The sequence below is a fragment of the Acomys minous genome (assembly GCF_964271855.1).
Source record: "Acomys minous genome assembly, chromosome: 16".
Taxonomy (NCBI): Eukaryota; Metazoa; Chordata; class Mammalia; order Rodentia; family Muridae; genus Acomys; species Acomys minous.
The window spans coordinates 74,773,759-74,800,988 of NC_140498.1; the positions used below are offsets into that span (position 1 = coordinate 74,773,759).

Sequence of the window (27,230 nt, forward strand, 5' to 3'; positions counted from 1 at the left end):
CACGTGCAGGGCAAGCTACCTCACTGAGTTCAAGAGATGGAAAGCTGGGGCAGCAGCCTGGCCATGCAGCCTGAAGCCTATCCTAGCAAGCCCTCCCTCTATACCTCTCCTGGATCCCCACAGTAAACCTCTCCTGCTGGCTCCAGCCTCTTTCCCAGTCCTGGAATTAATAAAACTCCGAGCAGACTGTGGTTTGCAAGTCGGCGAGCCAGTTCCTGCCCGCGTCACTACTCCGAGGGGAGTGGGGCCCAGCTCCCCCCAACCAGCACCCCTGCTCTCCTCCATCCAGGACTCGGAGCCTCATGGAAGAGACCCTATCCCCCAGTCAGGGCTGGGTTGGAGACTTAAGGCTCTTGTAATCTTCTGCACCCCCAGGACATCCCCCAAATAAATAGACTGCTGTGCAGTTTCTAGGTGGTTTGTGTTCTCTCTCTCTCTCTCTCTCTCTCTCTCTCTCTCTCTCTCTCTCTCTCTCCTTCCCTCCCTCCCTCCTCCTCTGTCTTGTATTTTCGTTTCTAGTGTTTTGGGTTGGCTTTTTATTTTTAGGTTTGTTTTTTTTTTAAGGGGTCTCATGTAGCCCAAGATGGCCTCAAATGCACTATAAAACAAGGATGGCTTTGGACTGCTGATCTCCCTGCCTCTACTGCCCAAGTGCTGAGATTCCACCACCACACCCCACTGTTTCGCTTTTTAAGATCAGGTATCTCTATGTAGCCCAGGCTATCCTTGAGCTTGCTCTATGGCACAGGTTGTTCTATCCCCAGCCTGTTGAGATGGCTCCGGGGTAAAAGCAGCTTCCTGACAAGCCTCATGATCTGAGTTCAAGACCTAGGACCCACTTGGCAGAAGCAGTGAGCCAATTCCTGCAAGCTGTCCTCTGATTCCCAACACACATGCCATGGCATATGCACACATACACACACACACACACACACACACACACACACACACACACGGCAGCTAAGCACTTTATCCTCCTGACCCGGCCTCCCGTGTGCCATGCCACGCTTTGAGATGAATCTCCTATCATGTCACTCCTTTCCAAAATGCTGGTGGCATCATGGCTGGTGGACAGTGAGAAAAGGGAGGGGGAATTGCCTAAGACCTCAGACTGGCACAGTAGAGACTCGGTCAAGCCAGATGGCTACACCACAAACAGGGCAGAGCTTGCAGAACCAGCTTCAGCCACGGCACCGTGGGTACCAAAGGGATACAGAACACTTCTAGACCCACAGCAGAGACACGTGGCCAGGCTCCCTTTGCCCTTCCCACTCATCTTCCTGGTTAAGGAGAATTCGCTTCAGCTAACAGATGAGGCAAGCAAACTCTATGGCATTGTCCTCCTGGACAGTGGTGGGACTAGCTGGGTTCAGAGGCGCACACCTGCCACCCCAGGACTCAGGAGGCGGAATCCGATGGGTGTGGCGTTCAGGAGCAGCCTGAGCTATATAAGGAGACTATGACCACCTTGGAAGGAAGGAAGGAAGACAGGGAAGGGAAGGAGAGAGGGAAGAAGAAAGAAGAGAGAGGAAGTGAAAGGGAGAGGGAAGGAAGAAGGGAGGGAGGGAAGGAGAGAAAGAGAAACGATCTAGGAAGGGAGAGAGGAAGGAAAAAGGTAGAAGGAAATGTGGAGGAAGAAATAGGAGGAAGAAGAGAGGAAATGGAAGAGGGAGGAGGAGAGAGAAGGAAGGAGAATAAGGGGGAAAGGAAAAAAACAGAGACCCCCCCAAATTAGCCCAGGTCCACCTAAGCCACCTGCCTTTGCTCTCTCCCCTCATGGCCATCGCTGTCAACCCTGCAGACTCCTCAATGCCCTCTACTAGACAAGAACTTTAATTTACCACCTCTGAGCCACCTTCTGCAGGAGAAAGACCCCAGGTCACACGACCTCGACTTTTTTCCACTGACCAACAATGACCCACAGCAAGCAACCACCTTCCTTTCCTGGCCTCTAGCGCTCACATTTCTGTCATACATTGCAGGGGTCTAGGAATGACATGACCTTCTCCTACCCACATTCCCTGAAGCCTCCCATGGTCCCCACATGCTCAGAGACAGGGTAGCCAGGGCACTGATGACATGCTTTCCTGGAGGGCTCTCTCTGCTGCTTCAGCAAAGGCTTCCCCCTTCTGGCCATCAGAAGAATAGCACCCTCAAGCCTTCCCAAGAGGCAAGAGGCTCAGCGCTGGACAGGTGGGGAACAAGCAATAACGAAAGTGCTGAGTTAATAGTCATCTATACAGGAATCCCACCTCCGTGTTCCCCTCCAGGCACCTAGGATCCAGGCTGACCTGTGTTGGACACTGTGCTTCTCTCGGGGATGGTGCAAAGCTGTGCCCCGTGGCCTGTACAGAATTAACCACACCTTATGCAAGGATCACCGCTGAGCCCTATGGAGTCACTAAAGACATGGCTTTCACTCCCAAGCCACTCACCTGACCTCAGCCCCCTGGTCTCTGCAATCATAGACCTTAGACTTATCCAACACCCTTTCCTGGCTTCAAACAGATGGCTAAGATCTTGTCTCAGTCGCAATGAACTGGATCATATGTCAAGGTCCCTGTTCTGTCCCTAAAATGCCCCCACAGTGTTATATGCATCCAATTTTCTCTCCAAGGCAATTCTGCCCGCAGATCTTGAATTCTATAGGCAGACCCCCTTAGCCTCATCAACTTTCCCAAGCCAGTTTCTGATAAAGTCTGTCTCTAGTCAGGCTTGGGGGTGTCGGGGTGTCTGCAGGGCCAGGGTGGGAGCTGAGGCGCGGGACAGCTGGCCTGTGTCCCCACACTGGGCCTGGGGCCCAGGCAGAGGGGCGGGGGGCCTGGCTACTCCAGCCTTGGCTAGGGCTGGGATTTTTTGGCCCGGCTGCCTGGGCCCTCCCTCCTGCTTCCTCTCCAGAGGGCTGTCCTGGCAAAGGCCCCCTCGCACTTTCTGGCGGGAACAGGGCCAGGAGCAAGCAAACAGCTACAGAGGGAAAGCGGGAAAGCGATGGGGGGGGGGGGTCGCCAGCACACGCGTGGGGTGAGTGTGGTGTGTGTGTGTGTGTGTGTGTGTGTGTGTGTGTGTGTGTGTGTGTGTGTGTAGGAAAATAGACCCATGGTCCAGGCAGATTCAGCCTAGGAGGCTTGCAAGCCTGGCCTTTCGTAATTGCCCCCTCCCCCGCAGCCCCCTCCCCCAGCTCCCCCTCCTCCCGCCCTCCTCCCACCCGCCCTCTCTCCCTCCCTCCTTCCCTCACAGCAGCCTACCAGGCAGCAATTACGCTTTGGGGATAAAACGAGGCGCAGAGAGCAGGCTGGGGCAGTACTCCCCGAGATGGCGGGTCTGACAGCGGCAGTCCCGCAGCCTGGCGTCTTGCTGATCTTCCTGCTCAACCTCCTCCATCCCGCGCAGCCTGGAGGTAAGGGGCCCCTCGCCGGTCCCATGCTGCCCACAATCTGCGGGACCCTGCGGGCCGGTGGCAAGACTGATGGGGGTATCCCCGAGATGGATGAGCCCTTCACCTCTAGATCGCCCCCTCCTCAAGGCAGGGTCCTGGGAACTATCTCCTTTCGGGAGCCAGCTCCGCGTAGGGGGGGGGGGGTCCTGTCAAACACACACTCCACAAATCAGGACAGTCCCTACCCTCTGTCCAAGCTCAAAGGGGTCCTCTGAGTTACCTGGGTGCTTTCCCAGTGATGGTGGCAGTTTGCACACCTGCGCACACCTGGGCACATGCCATCCGGGGAAGAGACGATTCTGGTTTGTCTTTGCTTGGGGAAATGTTGGGACTCCGTGTGTGTTGTGGTGTGGTGTGTGTGTGTGTGTGTGTGTGTGTGTGTGTGTGTGTGTGTGTGTGTGTGTGTTGCACAGGTGTTAATGTGAGGTTCTGGCCAAACATGTTCCTGAGGGAGGAGTGTCTGGGAAGGTCCCTTCACAAGTCCCTTCCTAGACAGGTGGAGGTGGAGGGAGACAACTGTAAAGCTGTCTGGTAGGGTCTGCCAAAGTTCATCACCAGCTGGGCGTGGTGAGCCGTACCTGCGATCCCAACCTGTAAGTTCAAAGTCAACCAGATCCCATCTCCAGGAAAACTAAAAGGGGGTCAAGGATGTCTCTGTCGGTAGAGCGCCTGCTACATATGCAGGAAGCCCTTAGTACACTGGGGAGGCTTGGTGATGTCTACCTGCATGGTGGCCGGAGGATCAGGGGTTTAATGCATCCTTGGCTACATAATGAGTTGGAGGCCATTTGGGCTACGTGAGACTGTCTCAAAATAACGAAAATCCTAAAGAAGTCAGGAGCCCGGGTGTAAGTTGTCACTGTGTGTGTGAGTGCATGCCTGTATGAGGGTTTGGGGGCTTAGAGTATAAGCCAGAGGGTGGGGTGGGAAAAGTGTCCATCTCCTGGCAGACAGGACATGGTTGGTATCAGAGGCTATACTGAGCCTAAAGTTATCATTTTGGCCATCTGATATGTGTCTGGGCCAGGCACATGGGGTTATGGAAAAGGAAGGAGACTGCTCCCAGATGGAAGGTAAATCCGGCTATGGGGAAAGCGGTGCAAGCCCATGAACCATCTGCTGAGGTCTGGTTTCCACAAAGGACCTCCTTGTCAACAGAACCTGACTGTGAAGTAGCTGCTGGGGGCTGCTGGGCGGGGCAGGGCAGGGCCATGGAGAGGCTCCATGGGAACAGTAGCCATCCCATGAGACTGACCTGCCGGGGGGCAGAGGCCCACTGTAGAACAAGAGTTCCCAGGCTGAAATAGGATTGAACGTTGTGGCACCTACAGTGGCACCAAGACAGGGGTTAGGAGCAGTGACTCACTCCAGGTCATCTGCCCCTCCTGCCCCAGATGCCACACCTGAGGCAGGATGCTACGGAAGGCAGCCTGAGCCAGAGAGTGAAATCTTGTCTTAAAACCATCTAAAAGAAGGCTAGAGGTGTGGCTCAGCTCGTACTGCATTCATCTTGTCCTGGATTCTGTCCCCAGCACCACATAAACCAGGTGTGGTGGCTCATGCCTGCGGTCCCAGCTCTCAGGAGGTGGCGGTGGAGGGGTCAGGAGTTTAAGGTCATAGTTAACTATATAGGGAATTCAAGGCTAGCCTGGCCTACATGAGATCCTTTCTTGAAAGGTACAGAAATAGAGCCTGGGATAGGCTAAGGCTACCCCTGGAAGTTAATATCAGCCAATTTTCTGCCCTGGGTCAAAAAAGGGGGGCTGAGGGGGTACCAGTGAATACTGGGGAGCAACAGCCCTGGGGCAGTCTTCCTTTAAGGGCAGAACAATCCTCCCCTCATAGCCTGGGTGATACTGCTCACTCCTCAGCTGGCACCATTCCCCATGAAGTCCAAAGAAGTCAGAGAGATCTGGGCGGGGCTGGCCACTAGTCACACATACCGAGTCCCCCACCTGTCTGATCCTGGGGGAGTCTAGTCTCCCCAAGGGGAAGATGTCATGGCTACCAGTTCCTTGTCATGGACAAGGGTAATAATAGCATTTCCTTCAGATACAGACTTGCTTCAGTTAAAGGGGGATGTATGAGCCAGGCATGTCAGCTCGGGAATTCACCAGGCTAGGTCAGAAGGATTGTTATGAGTTTGAGTCCTGTGTGACACAGTGAGTTCCAAGGCAGCCTGTGCTATGTGCCGAGACTCTATCCGGTGCCTCACCACCACCACCCACCAACCCAAATTAAACTAAAAGGTCACCAAAAGAATAAGAAATCAGGCATGGTAGCATGTCATGTTTTGCCTGTCTTAGCATACAGGAGGATCAGGAGTTTGAGGTCATCATCTATATAGTGAGTTCTAGGCTAACCTGGGCTACATGAAACCCTTCTTTCAAAAATGTACATGTTGGCGTCGGGGTGGGGGCGGGTACATTAGAGATAAAACTAAGTCCAGTGTTCTCCCATACAGCAGAAACATTTTCACTGTCCCTCCCTCATTCACATACTAAAGGTTTATCTCAGGAGATTTCAACCCTGACAGGCATGACCCTCACCAGGGGTCTATGCTGGGACCCAAGAATTCTTCCTCTATTTGATCTGTGGAGGATCTTGCTTGAGGGAGTTGGGTTTTAACAGCTCCTGGGGGGCCCTCTGATCCGAAGCCAAAGATTTAGTCCCTTGATCCAGCTCTGTGTGTCTTGTTGGAGCGAAGGGCAGTTCACCCAGCCTCAGGAGCACGGATGGCTTTTGAAAAGCGCCTGGCAGTCGGCTCTGTGCGCACAACAAACAGCTCAGCGGGGTGTTATCTGCTAGATCCAGGCTGCCCTACTGGAATCGGGCTTGGCAGGGGCCCCTGCCAGGGCCCATTGGCCCTGCTCCCCCACGGTCTTTGAACCTCCTGGAAGCAAATCCAAGGTCAAATGTAGACTCCGGGCCAAGGCGCTTCATCAGACTAGCTGTGGGTTCCCCTGGCTGCAGAATGGAAGAAACATCCCTGTTTTTAGTGCCCAGCCCCTAAGAATCAGTGGGGTTTGGGGGCAAGGGGAAAGATTAACCACTCACTCAACAGCTGCCACTGAGGTGACAATATAATAATGTAATATAAAAATATATCCACTGAGATGATCACGGGACAGCAAAATTGTAAAGTGGCATGGTCTCTTGTGACTTGCTAATTAATTCCTACCTTTAGTTTTCTAAGGTTTCTTTTTCCTTATTTATTACTGTTTGCATATGGTGCTGGGGACTGAAACCAAGTGTGCTACCTCTGAGCTATATGCTCAACCCTTAAGGTAGGCTTTTTTTTTTCCTTTTTCTTTTCTTTTTGCTTGTTTGGTTGGTTGGTTGGTTGGTTTGGTTTGATTTGGTTTGTTGAGACAGGGTCTCATACACCCCAAGCTGGTCTCGAACTCACTATGTGGATGAGGCTGACCTTGAACTCCTGATTCTCCTGCCTCCACTTCCTCAATGCTGGAACTCCAGCTGTGAGCCACGGAACCTGGCTCTACTTTTCTAAGGTTTCTCGGGTCTCGAATATATAGCTCTGGCCGGCCTGGAACTTGGTATGTAGGTGTATTGGCCTCTCAGACTTGCAGCAATCCTCCTGCCTCTGCCTCTCGAGTACTGAGGTTATCAGTGCACATCACCACTCCTGACCTCCCCAGCCCAATTTCTAAAGTTCGATTCTCACTGTCAGCAGCACTTGCTGTATAAACAGGTGATAGAAGTCGAGATGACTCAGAGAGGGTACCCCAGAGTAGCTGAGCTTATCTGAGTGGCCTCTTGAGAGAAAAGTTAAGTTTAACTGCACATGGGGATACAGACCTAGAATTCCCAGGACTTGGGATGCTGACACAGAACTGTAAAGCCCAAATCCAACCTGAGCTACATAGAGAGTTCAAGGCTAGCCTGGGCTACAAAGAAAGACACCCCCCTCCTTCCCTCTGTGAGAAAGGAAAAGGAAGAGAAGAGGAGGGGAAGGGAAGAGAATTAGGAGACAGGAGGGAGAGAGAGAGAGAGAGAGAGAGAGAGAGAGAGAGAGAGAGAGAGAGAGAGAGAGAAAGGGGAGAGGAGAGGAGGGGAGGAGAAGAGAGGGAGGCAAAACAGAGAGAAAACAATCTGCGAGACTGAGAAGTAGGCTGCGGTCCAGGAGGAAGCCCTGTGAAGACCACACAGAAATGAGGGCTAATGGGGCTCCCATCCCAGAGAGTTTACAGGCCGAGAACTAAGTAGTGCTCTCAGGGGCTCTAGCCCAGGCCAGAGGACTGTTCTGATTCCTGTGAGTCTAAGGTCATGATTCTCATATGTGAGAGACGAGATCCGCCCCAGGCTAGCAGAAGGAACAAGCCAGACCCACATAAAACAAGACACAAGTGTGTTCCAAGCCAGCTGCTTGTGGCCCGCTGAGCACTGGAAGGTAGGAGGAACTGCGGCGGGCTCGGAGAAGGCGGGGCGGAGGCGGAGGAGCACAGCCTTGGAAAAGGGGAGGATTTGGAGGGCAGCGAAAGTATTTTTGGTAGGAGACTCTGCTGGTACCCAGGAGAGAGGGTGGAAAGGAAGACCTCTGTGAAACAAGAGGCTTGCTAGGACTCACAGGCTAGCCAGAACCTCCCTATGTAGCCCAGGAAAGCCTTCCTCTCCCTGTATGTAGCCCCGCCTGGCCTTGAACTCCCTGTGAAGGGCAGCACTACCTTAAACTCACAATTCCCCTGTCTCTGCCTCTGAGTACAAGGATTATAGGTGTGTGTGTGTCGACATGTCCTGTCCACAGAGTCTCTTATTCTTATATTTATAGCGCGGCAGGAGTCAGAGGAGAGCAAGCAAGGGGTGAGGCGGGGAGGGGGAAAGGCGGGGGGGAGGGGGGGTGAGGGGGGGAGACGATGCAGAGGGGGAGGGGGAGGGGGAGGGGAGGGGAGAAGCGGAGGGGGAGGAGAGGGGTGGGGGGAGGGGAGGGGCGGGGCGGAGGGGGAGGGGAGGGGCAGGGCGGGGAGGGCGGAGCCAGCTTTTCCACTCTGACAAATGGCAGCTACTTCTAGCTCTCTGGCATGTCCTGGGTTGGCCGTGGAAGTGGACCCGTGTTATTAGGCTATGAGGCACGACCGTGGAAAGCAGAGAGAAGAGCTGGGGGGGGGGGGGGGGGGGACTCCAAGACAGAGAAGGTGGGGTTCAGTCATTCCGGAGCTCAGCAAGCCCACCCTCAGAGGTCTTATGAGTAAACAGATCAGACACAATCCCTCTGCCTCCCTCCGTCATCATTTTTGTATACGTCATACCTATTGTATACATGGTCCCGGCCATGAACTAAGAGAAAACAAGGGACCCAAGATCACCAGCACTTTCTTTTGTTTGTTTATTTTTTGTGAGACAGGGTTTCTCTGTGTAGCCTTGGCTGTCCTGGATTCACTTTGTAGACCAGTCTGGCCTCGAACTCACAACAACCCGCCTGCCTCTACCTCCCGAGTGCTGGGATTAAAGGCGTGCGCCACCACCCCCGGCTCGATCACCATCGTTTTCTTTCAGCAGTTACTCTCTGTGCTGGGTATGACTAGGATCTGTCCCTTGATTTGAATGCTTGGAACCATAGGAAGCAGCGAATATAACACTTATATTATGGGGCAGAAGGGAGTGAGAGCTGGCTGGGAATGTGGCTCAGCTGGCAGAGCGCGTCGGACCTAACATGCACGAAGACCTGGGTTTTATTCCCAGGTGTGGTGGCACAGGCCCGTAATCCCAGCACTGGGGAGAGTGGGTTTCTTGCCTGAGATCTCACAGCTGGTGAGGAGGAAGGAGAGAGAAGCCAGAGAGGGCTCTGTCCTGGGTGTCCCCCCCTCCACTGTTCCCACCCCCCCCATGTTGTTCCCAGCAGGCAGCTCTTGGGCTGGAGAACAGAGAGAAGAGGAAAGGACGTGGAGAAAGTGCAGACGGGAGAAGACAGAGATTCTCTCTCCAAGCATGAAGCTCAGAGCTGGAGGCCAGAGCCAGGAAGGGCATCAAAGGCTTTAGCCGGGAGGGGGGGGGAGGGTGGTACTGTGTGTTTGGCAGCTGAGGATAACGCTAGAAGGCTTATTTCCTGTAGACTTACCCCTCCCTGAGTCCTGCACACGTTGAACAGATTGCTCAGACCATTCAAGCCTGACTTGTAGTTTCTGGAGGGTCGGGAGAGAAAGGGGGGGGGGGCGCATAGACCCCAGGGGTGGTGGCGCCAGGACTTTAGCCCAATCTGCCCATGGCAACCAGACTTTCCCAACACTGTTCAGCTGACAAGGCCCAGGGACCGGACAGGCCCCAGCTGTGTATTGTCACCAAATCTCCGAAGTTAGACACACAGACATCTGGCAGAAAGGTCTCTTTTGGACCCACTGCAAAGATGCATGACTGTATGGCACCCATCTTGTGTCCCCTCCCTGTCACCACCACCACCGTGTGACTCTTGGGCTCCCTTCAGTAAGGCAGAGCGGGGGCCATGGGGACAAGGTGACTTGGTGGCTTGTCAAAGTTAGAGGTCATGATGGTATAGGAGTCTCTGTTTGTTGCCATGGCAACAGCTCCAGGGCCAGCATCTGTAATATTCTCCAATGAGAGCTTCCGCTGGTCCCTGGGCACTGAACTCATGACCGTGGCCTGGAATTAACTGTTACTTGGGAAACTGTTTGATTTGCTCATTCATGATGTTTCCACGCCCCTGATGCCTCCCAAAACAGCCCTGGGTCAGATGACCAGAACCTCACCCAAAGAGAGCTAACTGCCCAGGGGCCCAAGAATGCTGGCCTCACGGTATCCTATCCGAGTGAGGATGGCTGACACCAGGCAGTAACTGTATCTTCTACTTGGTATCTCCACCCAGCCTGTCCTCTTAGAAACCGGCTCCAGCCAGGCTGCCCAGCTCTGAGCTAAGTCAGTGTGGGCAGAGCAGATAGACAGAGTCCCTTGACCAGTGGCCAACCACGGCCACAGGCAGGGGCCCGTCTCTCAACAGTGTTAAGCCTCCTGCTCAGAGAACTGGCCTGGGCTTATTCCAGGTTTACTGTTTATCCAGCTGTGTGGCCCCAGCCACTTCCCTTAACCTCTCTGGGCCTGATTTCAAGTCTGCTGGAACTACATTCAGAATTTCTGCCCCTTCCAACTTCATTGAGACACTTTAAGAAGAATGAGAAAATGCAAAGCTAGATGTGGTTTATTTATGCCCATGAATCCGGCTACTTAGGAGGTATGGAGGTAGTTGGTGGTGGGTATTTGCAAGGTCAAGACCAGTCTGAATCATAGTGAGAACATGTCTCAATAAACCAAGAACTGAGGCATGATTCAGTGGTAGAATGTCTCTCCAGAATCCCCTAGTGATGGGCTGGGGACATGGCTCAATGGTAGAGCCCCTGCCTAGAATCCCCCAGTGAGGGGCTGGGGTGTGGCTCAGTGGTAGAGCACCTGCCTAGAATCCCCCAGTGAGGGGCTGGGGGCGTGGCACAGTGGTAGAGTGCTTCCTAAGCATACACACACAAAAGAAACAAAAACATGTAGATGGTAGTTTTTTGTCCTCAGACATCAGTCTGTAGACATAGGATACCATGATCATTATCTATTCCTTCATTAAAACATGTTTGATAAGCCTGCCTAATCAAAGAGTCTACCTCCTTCCTTCTAGGGGTTCCAGGAGCTGTGCCTGGTGGAGTTCCTGGCGGAGTTCCCGGTGGGGTCTATTATCCAGGTAATGTACATAAAGTTTCCATACACCTGTGTATGACAGGCCAGGATGAACTGTTCATGAGAGACAGAAAACTTTAAAGTATTTTAATTACATTTATTTTTAGGGCTTGCATGTGGAGACCAGGGGACAGCTTTTTGGTTTGGTTGTTCCTATGTTTGTTTTTTTTTTAGGGGTTTTTTGTTTGTTTTATTTTGTTTTGTTTTTGTTTGTTTGTTTGTTTGTTTTGAGACTGAGTTTCATTATGTATCTATTCCTGGCTGGCCTGGAACTCACAGAGATCCACCTGCCTCTGCCTCCAGAGTGCTGGGATTAAAAGCATGCACCACCATGCCCAGCTCCAGAAGACAACATTTGGGAATTGGAGGCTTTCCTACCCCAGAGTGGGTCCCAGGAATGGAACTCAAGTGATAAACATTTGGCAGCAAGTGCCTTTACCCACTGAGCTATTTCATGGGCCAGAGATGTTATAACATTTAAATTTCTGCCACTGAGGACCTGCAAATCAGGCCACACTTTCCAATGCAGATAACCCAGTTAGGAACGTGGCTCAGTTAGTGAAGTGTTTCCCTAGCACATGTGAAATTCTGGGTCCCATCCCCTAGGACTGCATAAACCAGGCATGGTGGTGCATGCCTATAATCCCAGCACTCAGGAGGTATGGGTAAAGAGGACAGATCTTCAAGGCTATCCTTAGCTTTAGAGAGAGCTCCAGCCAGCCTCTGCTGTGCATGACCCTGCCTCAGAAAAAAAAAAAAAGTGATGCAATTAATGGAGCTAGATGTAAAGGCACACATCTGTGACAGTAGCATCCCAGAGGCAGACCCAGAAAGCCAAGAGTTCAAAGCCAGCTTGGACTGCATAGCAAGACCCAGTCTCTGTCATAAAGAAAGCTGCTAATGGAATGGTTATTAAGAGCATAAATATTGTACAAGACAGAGCATAATCCCTGCTGTCAGGAGCCTGGCGCCTTCACACATTCTTGTCACTGGAAGGCTCACAGTCCTTGAAGCACTAATCCCGCTCCTGGCAATCCACTGGAGGCAAATAACTGAGGGAAGAGAAATAGAGCAACTAAGCTGGAGATGCAGCTCAGATGGTGGAGTGCTCACCTAGCATGTGTGTAGCCTTGAGCTTCCGACCCCAGCACCACATAAGCCAGGCATCATGGTGAATACCTATAACCACTGAGCATGCAAGCTAGCAAGACTAGCCACATCGGCGAGCTCTGGGGTTGATTGAGACATCCTGCTTTGATAAATAAGGTGGAAGAGTGATGGCGGATGATTCTAGACACCAACTTTGGGCCTCTACATGCACACCTATGTGTTCGCGCACACGCATGTATACCAGAAACATACATGAAAAAAGAAAAGGACTGTCGTGAATTCCAAAGACTCTCTAGTGCCATCCTAGAACAAACTAACAAGAGGCTACTGAGCCAGTAAGACAGAAAAGGAGACTGAGAGTCGTAGTGGTTGATTTGGGCAAAGTTCTGCAGCTAAAATTTGCCAGTTTGTCAGTGGGTGGAGGGATATGGCTTGTCTGGAAAGATACTGATCTCTGATCTCTCTATCTCTATCTATCTATCCATCTATTTATCTATCTATCTATCTATCTATCTATCTATCTATCTATATATCTATCTCCACACATGACAGGGACTGGTATTGGAGGCCTGGGAGGAGGAGGTAAGCTCAAAAAACTAACCTTATATTCCTAAGTTAAGGGATCTGGGTACCATCATGACCCCCCCCAACCCATCATCAGACATGAGGGCTTCAAGACATCTCAGCAACTATGGGTCCTTTTTACACAGATGGAGCATCCCCCAGGAAAAAGGCCTGCTTGAAAACAAGACCCTCTACCCTGTTGTTTTCCCTCATGGCCCCTACCTACTTATATTTCTTTGATCTTTGCGCCCCCCCCCCAACATTCCTGCCAGGTGGAGATTAACTACTTTTTTAAAAAAAAAAAAATGCTGAGAAATGTCAGTGCATGGCTCTACTTAGAAGGTAGAAGCTGGGGGATCCGGACTTCAAAGTCATCCTTGACTCCATAGCAAGTACAAGCTCCATGAGATATACTCTCAAAACAAAACAACCAGAGAAGCTGTCACTCAGCCAAAAACCCAGCGGGAGAGCTGGGCTCGCAGGGGCGCCATGTCTAGGCAAGAGGACTCTCTAGGCATCTCCTTTAGCACTTAGGGAAGAGACTCACGTGCAGCCCTCATCTTCCACTGGGGGACAGGGCTAAGGGATGGGTAGGTACTAAGAGAAGGGAGGGGTCCATGCCTGTCATACTAGAATTTGGGAGGCGAAAACAGGAGGTTTAGGAGTTCAAAGCTCTCTTTGGCTATAGCGTGAATTTGAGGGCAGCTTGGGCTGTGATGAGAGACCCTGTCTCGTACCAGAGATTGGGGGGGAGGGGCGGGTATGAGCCTCCTCCTCCTCACTACCATTCATCATTATTTCTGCCCTCTGCAGCTCTGGGACCTGGAGGAAAGCCACCTAAGCCAGGTAAGTTCCACCCAGGTAAGGTCCCTGAGATGGGTAGGGTAGGATTTGCAGAGCCCTGCCTGGCAACAGAGACAAGAGGAGGGAGTTATAGGCAGCAAAAGCCCCCAGGTATCAACAGACTGGAGTTGAAACCCAAGTTATCCAGGGACAGGAGATTGAAGATAGCTCAATGGCCTGTGTCCTGCATGAACCCACTGGGCCAGCTCCCTGGAGACTGTCCTCTTGCTCGTAGCCCCAGGAACAATCTTGATACTTCAGGCAAAGCAGAATCAACAGTTAGAATGGAAAGGCCCCAAACAGTACATCTAGACATGTGACTTCTGACCCAGAGGTGCGCGTGACTCTAAACTGAACCCAACCCTGGTCCTAGATGATCTCCGTGCCTGTTCCCAGCCTCCTTCCAGCAGTGTCCAGACCATGGAGTTTTCTAGCTTAAAAAAAAAAAAACAAACCATAGCTCTGTCTTATCAACAGTGCCGGGATCTGGCAGCAGTGGTCACTCTCAGCGTTTAAAGGAGGTGGCAAAGGGTGGGGGCATCTCTTAAGGAAACACTGTTGGATAAGAAGCAGGTGGAGGCCATGGTCTGGGGGTGCACACCTGCAGTCTTAGCTAATGAGAAGGCTGAGATGAGAAAGTTCTGAGCTAGAGATTGGCCTCAGATAGAGAGCAAGACCCTGTCTCAGAATAAAAAGTAGAAAGAATACTGAGGATGTAACTCAATGGTAGAGCACCTGCCTACTGTCCCTTAGTGATTGGCCAGGAGCCTGGCTCAGTAGTAGAGCATTTGTGTAGCATGTTGGAAACCCTGTGTTCCACCCTCCCTAACACATACACACACACACACACAAAAAAAAAAATTTCATCAGTGTGATGCTCTCAATGTGGCATAAGCATCCCCACCCAGTGCCTGCCACCCTGGCTCCAAAGTCACATGCTCCTGGACAGTTTGGATGTCCAACTGCTCTTACAAAATCCCCGATGACAGATGATCCAACTACTAATGAATGTGAGAGGCAGATTCCCCTTCACTGAAGCCTATGGGAGTTGTGAAACGTCAGGACCAGGGCCAGCAAGGGAGGAAGAGGACAGGGCATCTGGGCAAGCTACGTCCTAGGGGTTGGAGGTCTTGTAAAGTCAGGAGACCCCACGGCTTGTTACTTCTCCTTACAGAATTTGGGGTGTGTTGTATGCTAGGCAAGCACTCTATCGCTGAACTACATCCCTGACCTCTTTTAACATTTCTTCAAAAATTACATTTATTCGTTGGTTCGTATATTTACTTATTTATTATGGTTTATAGTATGCATGTGCCACAGTGTGCCTGTAGACATCAGAGGACAGCTTTCTGAGTGTTGGGTCTGTTCTTCTACCATGTGAGTCCCAATGATCAAGCTTATATTGTCAGGCTCAGTGTCAATTGCCTCCGCCCACTGAGCTGTCTTTTTTTTTTTTTTTAATACAAGGTCTCACTAAGTCACCCAAGCTGACCTAGAACTATATAGCCATGACAGCCCTTGAAATTTAGATCCTCCTGCCTCAGCTTCCTGAGTAGCTGAAGTGACAGGCATGTGCTACTGGGTACAGTTCCCAAGGTCATTTTTTAACCTCGGGATAGACCAAAGGGTGTACAAGACTTGGCTAGGCCACCACAAATAGTAACCCAACGAAGGTCCTCACATCCTGGCTAAGGGGATGTCCGGGCCTACCCAAGCAGGATGGGATGGGGTGCAGGCGTTATACGTATCGTGTTTGGGAACAATTAATCCCCCGGGAGAGGGGGTGGTTGGCGTGGCAGCTGTTCCTCCATGTGGGTGCTGTAGGCAGGCGCCTCCCTGCCTGAGCTCTCAGTGGGGGACCAAGCAGCTGGGAGCCAGTACTGCCTACACCCAGAGCACCAGCTGGAGGCCAGCCGGCTGGCCCGCCACTACAAACAAGGGGTACAGGGAAGGACAGGAAGGAGCCAGGATGAGTACCCATGAGACACCAGGGCAAGTAGCACACAGTAAGTGTTTCCTGATCACAACCTCAGTGGCCCCAGGAAGGTAGGGATCATAGAAACTACAAGTAAGTGGACATATTAGCCAAGCACAGTGACACAAGGCTGTCACCACAGCATTCAAGAGGTGGAGGCCAGAGAATATGTTCAAGTTTAACTTGGGCTACAGAGTGGGTTAAGTATTGTGGAAACTGAGGCAGGAAAATCACCAGCTCAAGGCCAGTCTGGGATACATGCATGTTCAAGGCCAGCCTGAATTACATAGTGAGAGCCTAAAGCAAAGAAGAAAGGGATGGGGTTGGGGAAACAGGATGTGGTATCACATGCCTTTAACCCTAACACTTGGGAGACAGAGAGAGGCAAATGTCTATAAATTCAAGGCCAGCCCGTTCTACATAGCAAGTTCCAGACCAGCCAGGCCTACATAGTGAGACCCTTTCTCAAAAAAAAAAAAAAAAAAGAGGCTGGGATTGTGGCTCGGTTGGTAGAACACTTGCCTAGCATGTACAAATTCCATCCTGGCTCTCATCCCCAGCACCACGTAATAAACCACGGGGGCATGTGCCTATAATCTCAGCAACCAGGAGGTAGAGCCCAGAGGATCAGGACCTCAAGGTCAGACGTGGCTACATACTGAATTTAAGGCCAGCGAGAGCTACACGAAACCCTGCCTCAAAAAAAAAAACATAAGTGGCTAGAGAGACGGTCCAGCCGCTAAGAGCACTTGATGGTCTTGCAGAGGGCTAGGGTTCAGTTCCCAGCATGCACATAGTGGTTCACACGTGACTCCAATTCCAGGGAATTAGCTCCCTTTACTGCCCCAGCACCAGACACACACGTGATACACATACATACATGCAGGTGAAACACTCATACATAGAAAATATAAATAACCAGTCTTTTACCGTTGTTAATTTAAGGGACTAGAGAAATGGGTCAGTGACTAAGAACACAAACTGCTCTTACAAAGGACCCAAGTTTAGTGCCCAGCACCTACATCAGGCAGCTCACAGTGGCCAGGAACCCAGCTTCACAGGACCTGACCTCTGGCATCTGTGAGCACCTACACACATGTGCACATACCCACACACAGACACATACAAATGCACATCATTTTAAAAAGTGAAAATAGCCAGGGGCAGTGGCAGTGCCCACCTGTAAACCCAGAACTCGAGAGACAGAGGCAGGTGGATCTCTGTGAGTTCAAGGCCAGGGTGGTCTACAAAATGAGTTCCAGAACAGGCAGGGCTACACAGAGAAACCCTGTCTCAAAAAACAAAAATGTAAGCCAGGCATGGCAGTACACACCTATAAACTCAATACTCAGGAGGCAGAGGCAGGTGGATCTCTGTGAGTTCGAGGCCAGCCTGGACTACAAAGCAAGGCCAGGATAACCAAGACTACACAGAGAAACCCTGTTTCAAAAAACAAAAAATACATAGATAGATAGATAGATAGATAGATAGATAGATAGATAGATAGGTAAAAATTTTAAGAGTTATCATTTTTAAAGATGGGGAAACTAAGGCTACACCAACCATGGAAAGGGGCAGCCGAACCTGAATCTAGAACTTTCTGACTCCCAAAAGAAGCAGGTAGGCAAGTAAGGCCCTGGGCTCCCAGCTGTGACTCAACTCTGACTCTTCCCCTTTCCAGGTGCTGGGCTTCTGGGGGCATTTGGAGCAGGTGAGTCCAAAAGTCAGAGGGCACAGGGGGCTTGGAAGGGATGAGAATAAACTAACTACGGCCTCTGATAAAGAGCAGGCGAAGCAGAGACCAGGCTGGCCCCCAGACTCAACCCCCGTCCTACCCAGTCTTGCCCTGTTAGCCTCTCCATTGGACAGGAAAGAACTGAGCACACCTGCCCCCCTGTCCTCTACAAGCATAAGAAACAGGAATGCCTTGTAAGGAGCTGTTGACAGAACTCGGGAGGGACAGGAACAGGGAGGTAAAGCCAGGAAATGGTTAATCCAGGCAGCCTCAGTCCCTGCCCACCACCAACCATCCCATGCTACATGGCTCACTACAGACCCATCTTACAGATGTCTGCAATATATGCATCCATGCATGTGTGTATATGTGTGTATTATGGTGCTGAGGACGGAACCCAGGCCTTTTGCACATGCTTGGTGACCACCGAGCTCCATGCTCAGCGCTCACACAGAGGACTGGTGGGGAAAGCTGGTCAGAAGAAAGATGGAATTCACTGAGAGTCAAGGAAACCCCCCCCTCCTTGGGGCTCAGCAGACCCTATGCTTGGGGGGGATCCCTGAGAAGACTTTGCCCTCCAGCTCTAGACCCCACAGCCAGAGCTGGTGCTGGCAAGAGAGATTTTTTTTTCCCCATAATTGGAAACAAACCTGCCACGGCAAGCCTCCAAAACTCTAACCTTACTGGGCCCATCGGTCAAGGCCAAGGCCGTGGAATGTCTCCTGGAGAAGGAGAAGGAATGATCGGGCCCAGATGTGGGAAGGAGAGAGCCAGAAAAACCCATTTGGCTCCTGGGTCTTAACAAGGAAGATTCCGGACAGCGAGATGGCTAGATGTTGAACGGGAAAGACTCCCAGGGTGGGGGACCTAGCTTGCATGAAGCCCTTAGTTCCAAGCCCAGTACCACATAAGCTGGACTTTCTGGTAACTGCCTGAAATCCCAGCATTTGGGAGGTAGAGGACCAGGAGGATCTGAAGTTCAAGGTCACCTTCAGATGCATAGGGGATGTGAGTCAAGCCTGGGCTACCTGAGAGCCTGTCTCAGAAAAAAAAAAAAAAGGCAGAAAGCAGGTGGGGTACGGGTGTGCTTACAGATCCAGGTGGAGGGGAGGAAGCTATGTCAGGACACACCATCAAGGAAGCAGAGAAGATGTCTTGGGGTGGAGCTTCTGCCCTTACAGAAAGCCTCCCGAGTCCTGAGTCCTGGCAGCTACCAGGCCCTCCTAGGAGATGCATAGGCTAATCAGACTTGTCAGACAGTCGTGTCAGCGCTGCACAAAGTATCTGGCCACTAATTAATGGATGCAGATTTCTCAGGATCAGATGCCCTCCACCGCAGCACCAAAGATGTAGGGACCAACCTAGATACCCACTCCGTGTTGACTCCCTCCCTCACGGTGTGAAACCCACACACTTTACTTCTTTCCATCTCTCTCCACAGGCCCTGGAGGACTTGCAGGTGCTGGCCCTGGGGCAGGTTAGTGCGACTCCTGAGCGAGATACCAGCTCCTCAGCCCAGCCTAGGGCCTCTGCCTGGGATAAACAGCAGTCAGGGCACAGAGTTTGAGCCAAGTGTTGGTGAGCACGTGGACGAAGGGTGACACCAGTGTCACCTGCTCCGAAGAAGCTAACCAAGGGACAGTTGTAAAAATAGAGATGAGACTGGGTAGAGACATCTCCTGGGGGCCCCAGGGGTGGGTCTGCCCACCATAAAAGGCACATGAGCCATCTGGGAGCCATGAACAGTGGTAGCGCACGCCTGGGATACCAGCGTTTGGGAGACTACTACATAACGATATGAGGTTCAAGGCCAGCCTGGGCTACATAGGAAGTCCCAAGCCAACCTGGGCCACATAGACCTTGTCTCAAAAAAACAAAATTTTGAGGCTGGGCATGGTAGCAGACACCTTTAACTTAGCACTCAGGAGACCGAGGCAGGAAGAGCTCTATGAGTTCAAGGCCCGCCTGGTCTGCATAGCAAGTTCCAGTCCAGCTAGAGTTATATAGTGAGACCTTGTCTCAGGTCCATATGTATATTTATATATGTGTGTATGTGTATACACACACACACACACACATTTTGAGACAGTTTGCCTGCTCTGGCTTCCATCTTATGAACCCAGCACTTGGTAGGTAGAAGATGAAGGAGTTCAAGGTTAGCCTCAGCTACATAGTGATTTCCAGGCCAAACTGGGCTACATCCATAGCCAGACTTTGTTTCCCAAAACTAAAAGATTCACACAGCTCTGTCAGGCTGAACTGGGCAGTTAGGCATACACGTCCTTTAACACATTGGTTCTCAACCTTCCTAATGCTGCAACCCTTTAATACGGTTCCTCATGTTGGGGTCACCCTCAACCTTAAAAGGATTTTTATTGCTACATCATAACTGTAGTTTTGCTGCTGTTACGAATCATAATGTAAGTGTGTTTTCCGATGGTTTTTTGGTGACCCCGTGAAAGGGTTGTTCGACCCCCTCCCCAAAGGGGGTCGCAAGCCACAGGTTGAGAACCACTGCTCTAACACACTCTCCGTTGCTGGTGAGCAGGGGCCACCATGTGACCCCAAACACTTTCAAAGGACATAGACTCTTGAATCCTCACCCCCAAGTGAAGGGATCCTGGCTGAGCTGAGGCTCGGCAACTCCCGCTGAGCATGCCACTTTGGGACCTCACCTATGCCCTCCTCCACAGGTCTTGGAGCCTTTCCTGCGGGCACCTACCCAGGGGCAGGTGCTCTCGTGCCTGGAGGAGCAGCGGGGGCTGCTGCGACTTATAAAGCTGCTGCCAAAGCTGGTGAGTGGCATTTTAGGGATAGTTCCATCAGCCCCCCCCCAACCCCTCTGTCCTCCCCCCACTCCCACCGGCTTTCCCAGACATCCAGACCCAGGGAATAGAAGGGGGGCAGGGAATCCTCCCAACGGAACATGATGAGGGCAGCTGCTAAGTGTACCCAGTCTTGAAGTGGCTTTGTGACAGGACCAAACCTTGATACCTAGCCCTCAATACACAGTCCCTGTCTGACCCCTAAATTGTCTTGCTTCTGGCTACGCAGGGGCCGGGCTTGGTGGGATTGGGGGAGTTCCTGGTGGTGTCGGAGTTGGCGGAGTTCCTGGTGGTGTCGGAGTTGGCGGAGTTCCTGGTGGTGTTGGTGGTGTTGGTGGCATCGGTGGCATCGGCGGTTTAGGAGTATCCACAGGTATGGTGGCCAGATCTGAGTGACTGAAGGTGGGTGGTGCCAGCAGGCCTGAGTGGAGTCAGTTCTGTAATCCTTTGTGCTCAGGTGCTGTGGTGCCACAAGTTGGAGCTGGCGTCGGAGCTGGAGGAAAGCCTGGAAAAGTTCCTGGTCAGTGCAGACTGAATGGGGGGGGGGGGGCGGTGGAGGTTAGAGGTCAGAGGTCTAGGAGTCTCCAGAGGTCAAAGCTCTCCCCAGTCCAACACACGGGAAGATGAAGGGAAGACTACGCACACCAGATCCAAAGCATCAGACCTGTGTGCTTGGGCAATGGGACTGAGTGACTTGACCTGACTTCTAGAAAGTTCTATGCTCTTGAAGCAAAAAAGAGAACCTCACAGACAGGCTCTGGATCACAGATAGGGAAACTGAGGTTTTAAATGTTGAGTCAGAACAGAAGGGCCCACAGCTGTTCCCGGTAGAGCTGGAGGCTCGCCCAACATCCTGCGGCAACCCATCTGGTGCTCATTTGGCCCCATGCTCTTTAGGAAGTGACTTCAGGTTAAATAAAAGGCGAGCATCTGGAAGCCTTTAGACTTGAGGTGGGCTGACTGGGCTGTGTAAACAGGCTTTGGGCTCCAGGAGACAGTTAAATCCATGCCCTGAAGGGCCTACAGGCTCTCTAACATGGCGTGGGGAGTGCTGTATCCATGTTATGCCTGTCCTTAGCCACCCCAGGGGGCACACTGGCTTTCAGATCCTGGATAGCTGCCCGCACTATCTGGTGTTGCGACAACCTCTGCTGAGGTTTCTTGTTCTTTCGCCTCCAGGTGTTGGTCTTCCAGGTGTATACCCGGGCGGAGTGCTCCCAGGCACAGGTGAGGACAAGAAGGAAGGGCTGGGGACATAGCTCAGTTGGTAGAGTGCTTACCAAGCACGGATTCTTCCCTAGCGTCACATAAACCAGCTGTAATGGTACAGCCTTTAATCCCAGCACTTTGAAGGCTCAAGCATAAGACTCTTACGCTTGAGGCCACCTTGGGCTACATAACAAGACCTTAGTTTTAAAAACATACACACACACACACACACACACACACATGCACACACAAAGAATGGTGGCTAAAGAGATAGTTCAGTGCTTAAGAGCAAAGGCTGCTCTTCCAGAGGACCTGGGTTCAATTCCCAGGCACCTCACAACCATCTGCAACTCTTTTGTCCTCCAAAGGCACCAGGCACACATATGGTGCAGACAGACAGACAGACAGACATGCAGGCAAAAACACCCATACACATAAAATAAGTTTTTAAAAGAGTAGGTCAGGCATGTGCTTCAGTATACTTGCCTAGCATACACAAAGCCCTGGCTACAGCAGCAGCACCTCAGAAAGCAGACACGGCAATGCACTCTTATAATGCCAGCACTTGGGAGGTGGAGACAGAAGGACCCGAGTTCAAGGTCATCCTTGGCCACATAACATGTTTTAGGCCAGCCTGAACTACACAAAACTCTGTCTTGAAAGAAAGGAGGGAAGGATAGATGGAAGGAAGGAAGGAAGGGGACATTAGGGATGTACTCTCTCACTGGTCCCCTCTCTTCTCCCTCTTCCTAAAGCTGAGGCCAGCTGAGGCCAATGGCTGTTTCCCTAAGTGTCCAAGTTCAACTTAATGGACATTAGGTCCTTGGCAACAAAGGTCAGCTTTCCCCAGCCCCACCCAATCCCTCACCCCAAGCCAACACCCTCCTCGCAGCCTAAAGCCAATCCTCAGAGGACAGATGGACTCCCCAGCAGAGCCAGCTTTTTCCCAAAAGTCCTGAGTCACCAGGGACAGGCACGCCCAGCAAGTCTGCCTTACAGGAGACCCCCCCCTAGGAACTACCCCTCACTCCTTTGCCTGTCAGAACCTACCTCCCCACCCAGCAAAGCCTCCTGAAATCCCCCAAAAGCCCAGATTCGGGGATTTGCTGACAGAGCACCCCTTCCTTCCTGGATGAGGCAGCCAAGCCCTAGGGGAGGCAAGAGAGGAGGGAGAGTCTGGAAGTTTCCAATCCATTAAGTGGTAGCCTCTATGAGGCGTGTCACCCTGTCTGTGCTTCTCCATGCTTTCGCCCATGCAAGCATTAACTAGACCCAACCCTGATAAGTCAGCTTCTGCGATCAGACATATTCAGGGTGATATGGCTATAGATCTCTCTGTGCCTTTTCTCCTAAGCTTGGTCATGATGGATCTATAACTTAATAGTTGAAGTCCACCGAGGCTGAGATCAGGCTTATTCAGTTAGGATTAAAACTCAAATCTTCCAGCCAAGCCTAGTAACACAGGCAGGCTACCTAGGTACTTGGAAAGCTGAGATAGATGAATCAAAAATTCAAATCTAGCCAGGGTAACTTTACTGTCTCAAAAAGTAAGAAGGGTGCTGGGAGTGTGGCTCAGTGGTAGAGCACCTGCCTAGGATCCCCCAGTGAGGGGCTGGGATGTGGCTCAGTGGTAGAGCACCTGCCTAGGATCCCCCAGTGAGGGGCTGGGGTGTGGCTCAGTGGTAGAGCACCTGCCTAGAATCGCCCAGCATACTTAGGGCCCTGGATTCAAGTCACATCACTTCCAAAAAATAATAAATAAATAATCAAATCAAACTCTCTGAGCTTGAACCACAAAGGAGAAGAAAGTCCCCACAAACTGGTTCTTGCTTTACTTGCCCTCTGAGTGATGCTTGTGATTGGCCTTCAATACTGAAAGAGATTCATGAGTAGACCTAAGGTTGGCAAGGGGTACCAAGCAGAGTTTCCCTCCCCTCACTGTCTATCACCAATGTCTTTGCCACTCAGGAGCTCGTTTCCCTGGTGTGGGGGTGCTCCCTGGAGTTCCCATTGGCACAGGAGTTAAGGCCAAGGTTCCAGGTATGTAAAGCCAACTTTGCTAGGGATTAGGGTAGGGTCCTCTGCCTGCCTACAGGCCCCTCTAGCCTGGGGTATATGGGATTCTAAGCTTATTTGGGAACCTCTGTGGGGACAAAGAAGTACTTCTTATGTCCCAGCCCTATTTCTGCCGGCTAGGAAGGGCAGGCAGCATGCTATTCAGAAAGCCCATAGAGTAAGCCTGGCCTAGTGACATAGTCCTATAATCCCAAGCCACTCAGGAGGCTGAGGCAGGAAGTTTGAAGGTTCAAGGCCAACAGTGGGCCACTGTTTCCAATTAAAAGTAAAAAGAAGGCTAACGGATATGGTTCAACAGTAGAGCACCTGCCTAGGATGCCCCAGTGAGCAGCTGGGTTGTGGCTCAGTGGTAGAGCACCTGCCTAGAATGTCCCAGTGAGGGGCTGGGGTGTGACTCAGTGGTAGAGCACCTGCCTAGAATCCCCCAGTGAGCAGCTGGGGTGTGGCTCAGTGGTAGAGCACCTGCCTAGAATGTCCCAGTGAGGGGCTGGGGTGTGGCTCAGTGGTAGAGCACCTGCCTAGAATCCCCCAGTGAGGGGCTGGGGTGTGGCTCAGCGGTAGAGCACCTGCCTAGAATCCCCCAGCGAGGGGCTGGGATGTGGCTCAGTGGTAGAGCACCTGCCTAGAATCTCCTAGTGAGGGGCTATGGATATGGCTCAGTGGTAGAGCACCTGCCTAGAATCCCCCAGTGAGGGGCTGGGGTGTGGCTCAGTGGTAGAGCACCTGCCTAGAATCTCCTAGTGAGGGGCTATGGATATGGCTCAGTGGTAGAGCACCTGCCTAGAATCCCCCAGTGAGGGGCTGGGGTATGGCTCAGTGGTAGAGCACCTGCCTAGAATCCCCCAGTGAGGGGCTGGGGTGTGGCTCAGTGGTAGATATTTTGTCCAGCATAAACAAAGAGAGGCCAGAGCCAGTGAGTGCTCAGTGCCTTACACACTCAGCGCTGGGCCACAGTGGCAGCTCTTTGTCTTTGCAGGTGGAGGTGGTGCTTTTGGTGGAATCCCAGGTGAGTTGAAGCTGCTCTCCCGAGGGAGGACACTCAAAGGCTAGACAGGAACTTCTCCATACCTGTCCCATCTCCCTCATGTATCTCACTACAAGACTTCATGAAGTACTTATACTATGAGGACCTTAGATCAATCCCCAAACCCACATTCCAAAAATTAGATAGATAGATAGATAGATAGATAGATAGATAGATAGATAGATAGATAGATAGATAGATAAAAAGCTAGGCTACCGCCCAGAGTGCCATCAGTCCCAGGCATGAACTCCTAAGCCAGAGGTTCTCAACCTGTGGGTTGTGACCCCTTTGTGGTCAAATGACCCTTTCACAGAGGTCACATATCAGATATCCTGCATATCAGACATTTACATTATGACTCACACCAGTGGCAAAATTATAGTTATGAAGTATCAATGAAATAACTTTATGGTGGGGAAGGGGGTCACCACAACATGAGGACTGTACTAAAGGGTTGTAATGTTAGGAAGGTTGAGAACCCCTGTCCTAATCCAAACTCCGTCAGTGTGGATCCAAAATGAACCCAGACACCCAGCAGTGCACTAAGGTCTGCACAGATAGGAAGTCTCCCAGAGGCAGGACAAGTCCAGAGTGCCACAACAGAGAGTAGACTTGCTGGCAGGGAGTTGAGAAGAGGCTGCCACCCCAAGGCCTGGGACCTGGGTTTACTTTCTTTGTTCTTGCAGGAGTCGGGCCCTTTGGGGGACAGCAGCCTGGTGTCCCACTGGGTTATCCCATCAAAGCCCCAAAGCTGCCAGGTAAGCCAGAGTCAGGGATCAAGATGCTTGACTGAGGTTGAAAGAGATGGTTCAGTGAGTGAAGCACTTGCTGCACAAGTTCGAATCCCCAGAACCCCCTCAAAGCTGAGTGCAGCAGCATGTGGCTGTAACCCCAGTACTCCTTTGATGAGATGGGGGCAGGGAAGACAGTAACTAATAATAAAAAGAATTGTTTGCTGAGCCTCCTGCTGGGAAATCAGCCTCAAGGGGACTTGTTCGGTCCCATTCATACTGGGGTAAGCAGCCCTACTTAGAGAACTAGGGAAATGGTTCACTTAGGAAACTGTTCGCTTGGGCTGGAGAGATGGCTCAGAGGTTAGGAGCACTGCCTGCTCTTCCAGACGTCCTGAGTTCAATCCCCGGCAACCACATGGTCCCTCACAACTATCTATAGTGAGATCTGGTGCCCTCTTCTGGCGGGCAGGTGTACATGCAAACATAAAATAAATAACTCATGGGAAAAAAGAAAGAAGGAAACTGCCGCAGAGGTCCAAGGACCTGAGCTCAATCCTCAGAGCCCACATTAAAAGAAAACAAGAAAAAAAAGCCAGGTAGAGGGCTTCCTGGGGAGGGGAGCCAGGAAGATCCTTAAGGCTTGCTGGCCAGCCATTTTAGCCTATTCAGCTAGTCCCAGGTGCTAGTAAGAGACAAGATGGGGGCCGGGCAATGGTGGTGCACGCCTTTAATCCCAGCACTCAGGAGGCAGAGGCAGGTGGATCTCTGTGAGTTGGAGTCCAGGACAGCCAAGGCTATGCAGAGAAACCCTGTCTCAAAAAATCAAAAAACAAAAAAAGAGAGAGAGAGACAAGATGGACAGCTCCTGAGAAATGACACCCAAGGTTGTCCTCTAGCCTCTGTACATACATGTATGCATGTACACACACACACACATGCACACACACATACATCTGCATACATCTGCGCGCACACACACACACACACACACACACACACACAAAGAATTACCACTCACAGCCAGGCATACTTGCCCTAGGATGTATTCCCAGAACTCTGGAGGCTAGAACAGGAAGATTGTGTAATTTTAAGGCTACAGAAATGAGACCCTACTGCCGGGCAGTGGTGGCGCACGCCTTTAATCCCAGCATTCGGGAGGCAGAGGCAAGTGGATCACTGTGAGTTCGAGGCCAGCCTGGTCTATAATGCGAGTCCAGGACAGCCAAGGCTACACAGAGAAACCCTGTCTCAGAAAAACAAAACAAAACAGAATGGGGCCCTACCACAAAACAAAACAAAAACAAGAGAGAATGAATACAAAAAAAAAAGAAAGGAAACTCCACCATGCATTGGAAAGATTCTGCTACTCCGTCACCTCTACTGCAGCCATAAGTTCAGACAATGCCATACCCCTGTTGGGAGCTTGCAAGCAAGATAGGCCCTCAGACCCCAGGGACCATGTTGGGACCTAGGTTTGGAGAGGAATGGCGTCCTCTCCTTGCTCTGTCTGATAGACTTTATTAGCAACTGGCAGCCCCCAAGAGAGCGCTAATCATCTGTGAGGAGAAAAGTCTGTCCATCGAGGCAGATGGAAGACAAGCAAGGCATTTAGCCCCACCTCCACCCGTCTATCAGCACTCCTTCCTCTAGCCATTCCTCACCATCTGTCGCTCCTTCTCTCAATGCATCTGTTCCCCAATCCTTCCTTCTACCCATTTGTCATGCCATCTGTCCATCCATCCATCATTCCATCTTCACCCACTCCTCTCTAGCCATCATGTCTTCCTTCTACCCATTTATCGCTGCATCATCCTGCCTTCTCCTGCTTCTTTTTCCACTCACCCACCCATCACTTCTTCCATCTCCACCCACCCCTCCTCTCCTGCATTATGCGTTCATCCCTCCATCCACCTATATGTGCTGCCTACCCCTCCCTCCCACCCCTGTCCTTCCCCTAACTATCCACGCATGCCCCAGGCCTTCACTCCATCCATCCCTCGCCCTACC

General features: G+C 51.6%; 1 protein-coding gene across 2 annotated transcripts in view; it reads left to right on the forward strand.

Moving 5' to 3' along the window:
* Nucleotides 1-3,181: 3,181 nt before the first annotated feature.
* ELN (elastin) overlaps nucleotides 3,182-27,230 on the forward strand; it is a 47,609-nt gene continuing 23,560 nt past the window's right edge. The window contains exons 1-13 of one of the 2 annotated variants that reach the window (XM_084764599.1): nucleotides 3,182-3,397; nucleotides 11,070-11,132; nucleotides 12,791-12,820; nucleotides 13,616-13,648; nucleotides 17,302-17,331; nucleotides 18,797-18,832; nucleotides 20,049-20,150; nucleotides 20,410-20,553; nucleotides 20,638-20,700; nucleotides 21,360-21,407; nucleotides 23,358-23,429; nucleotides 24,442-24,471; nucleotides 25,176-25,247. In XM_084764599.1, coding sequence (XP_084620725.1) covers nucleotides 3,313-3,397; nucleotides 11,070-11,132; nucleotides 12,791-12,820; nucleotides 13,616-13,648; nucleotides 17,302-17,331; nucleotides 18,797-18,832; nucleotides 20,049-20,150; nucleotides 20,410-20,553; nucleotides 20,638-20,700; nucleotides 21,360-21,407; nucleotides 23,358-23,429; nucleotides 24,442-24,471; nucleotides 25,176-25,247 — 808 coding nt within the window. In that variant the 5' untranslated portion in view covers nucleotides 3,182-3,312. The remainder of the gene's footprint in view (nucleotides 3,398-11,069; nucleotides 11,133-12,790; nucleotides 12,821-13,615; nucleotides 13,649-17,301; nucleotides 17,332-18,796; nucleotides 18,833-20,048; nucleotides 20,151-20,409; nucleotides 20,554-20,637; nucleotides 20,701-21,359; nucleotides 21,408-23,357; nucleotides 23,430-24,441; nucleotides 24,472-25,175; nucleotides 25,248-27,230) is intronic. The other variant, XM_084764598.1, reaches the window with a different exon arrangement.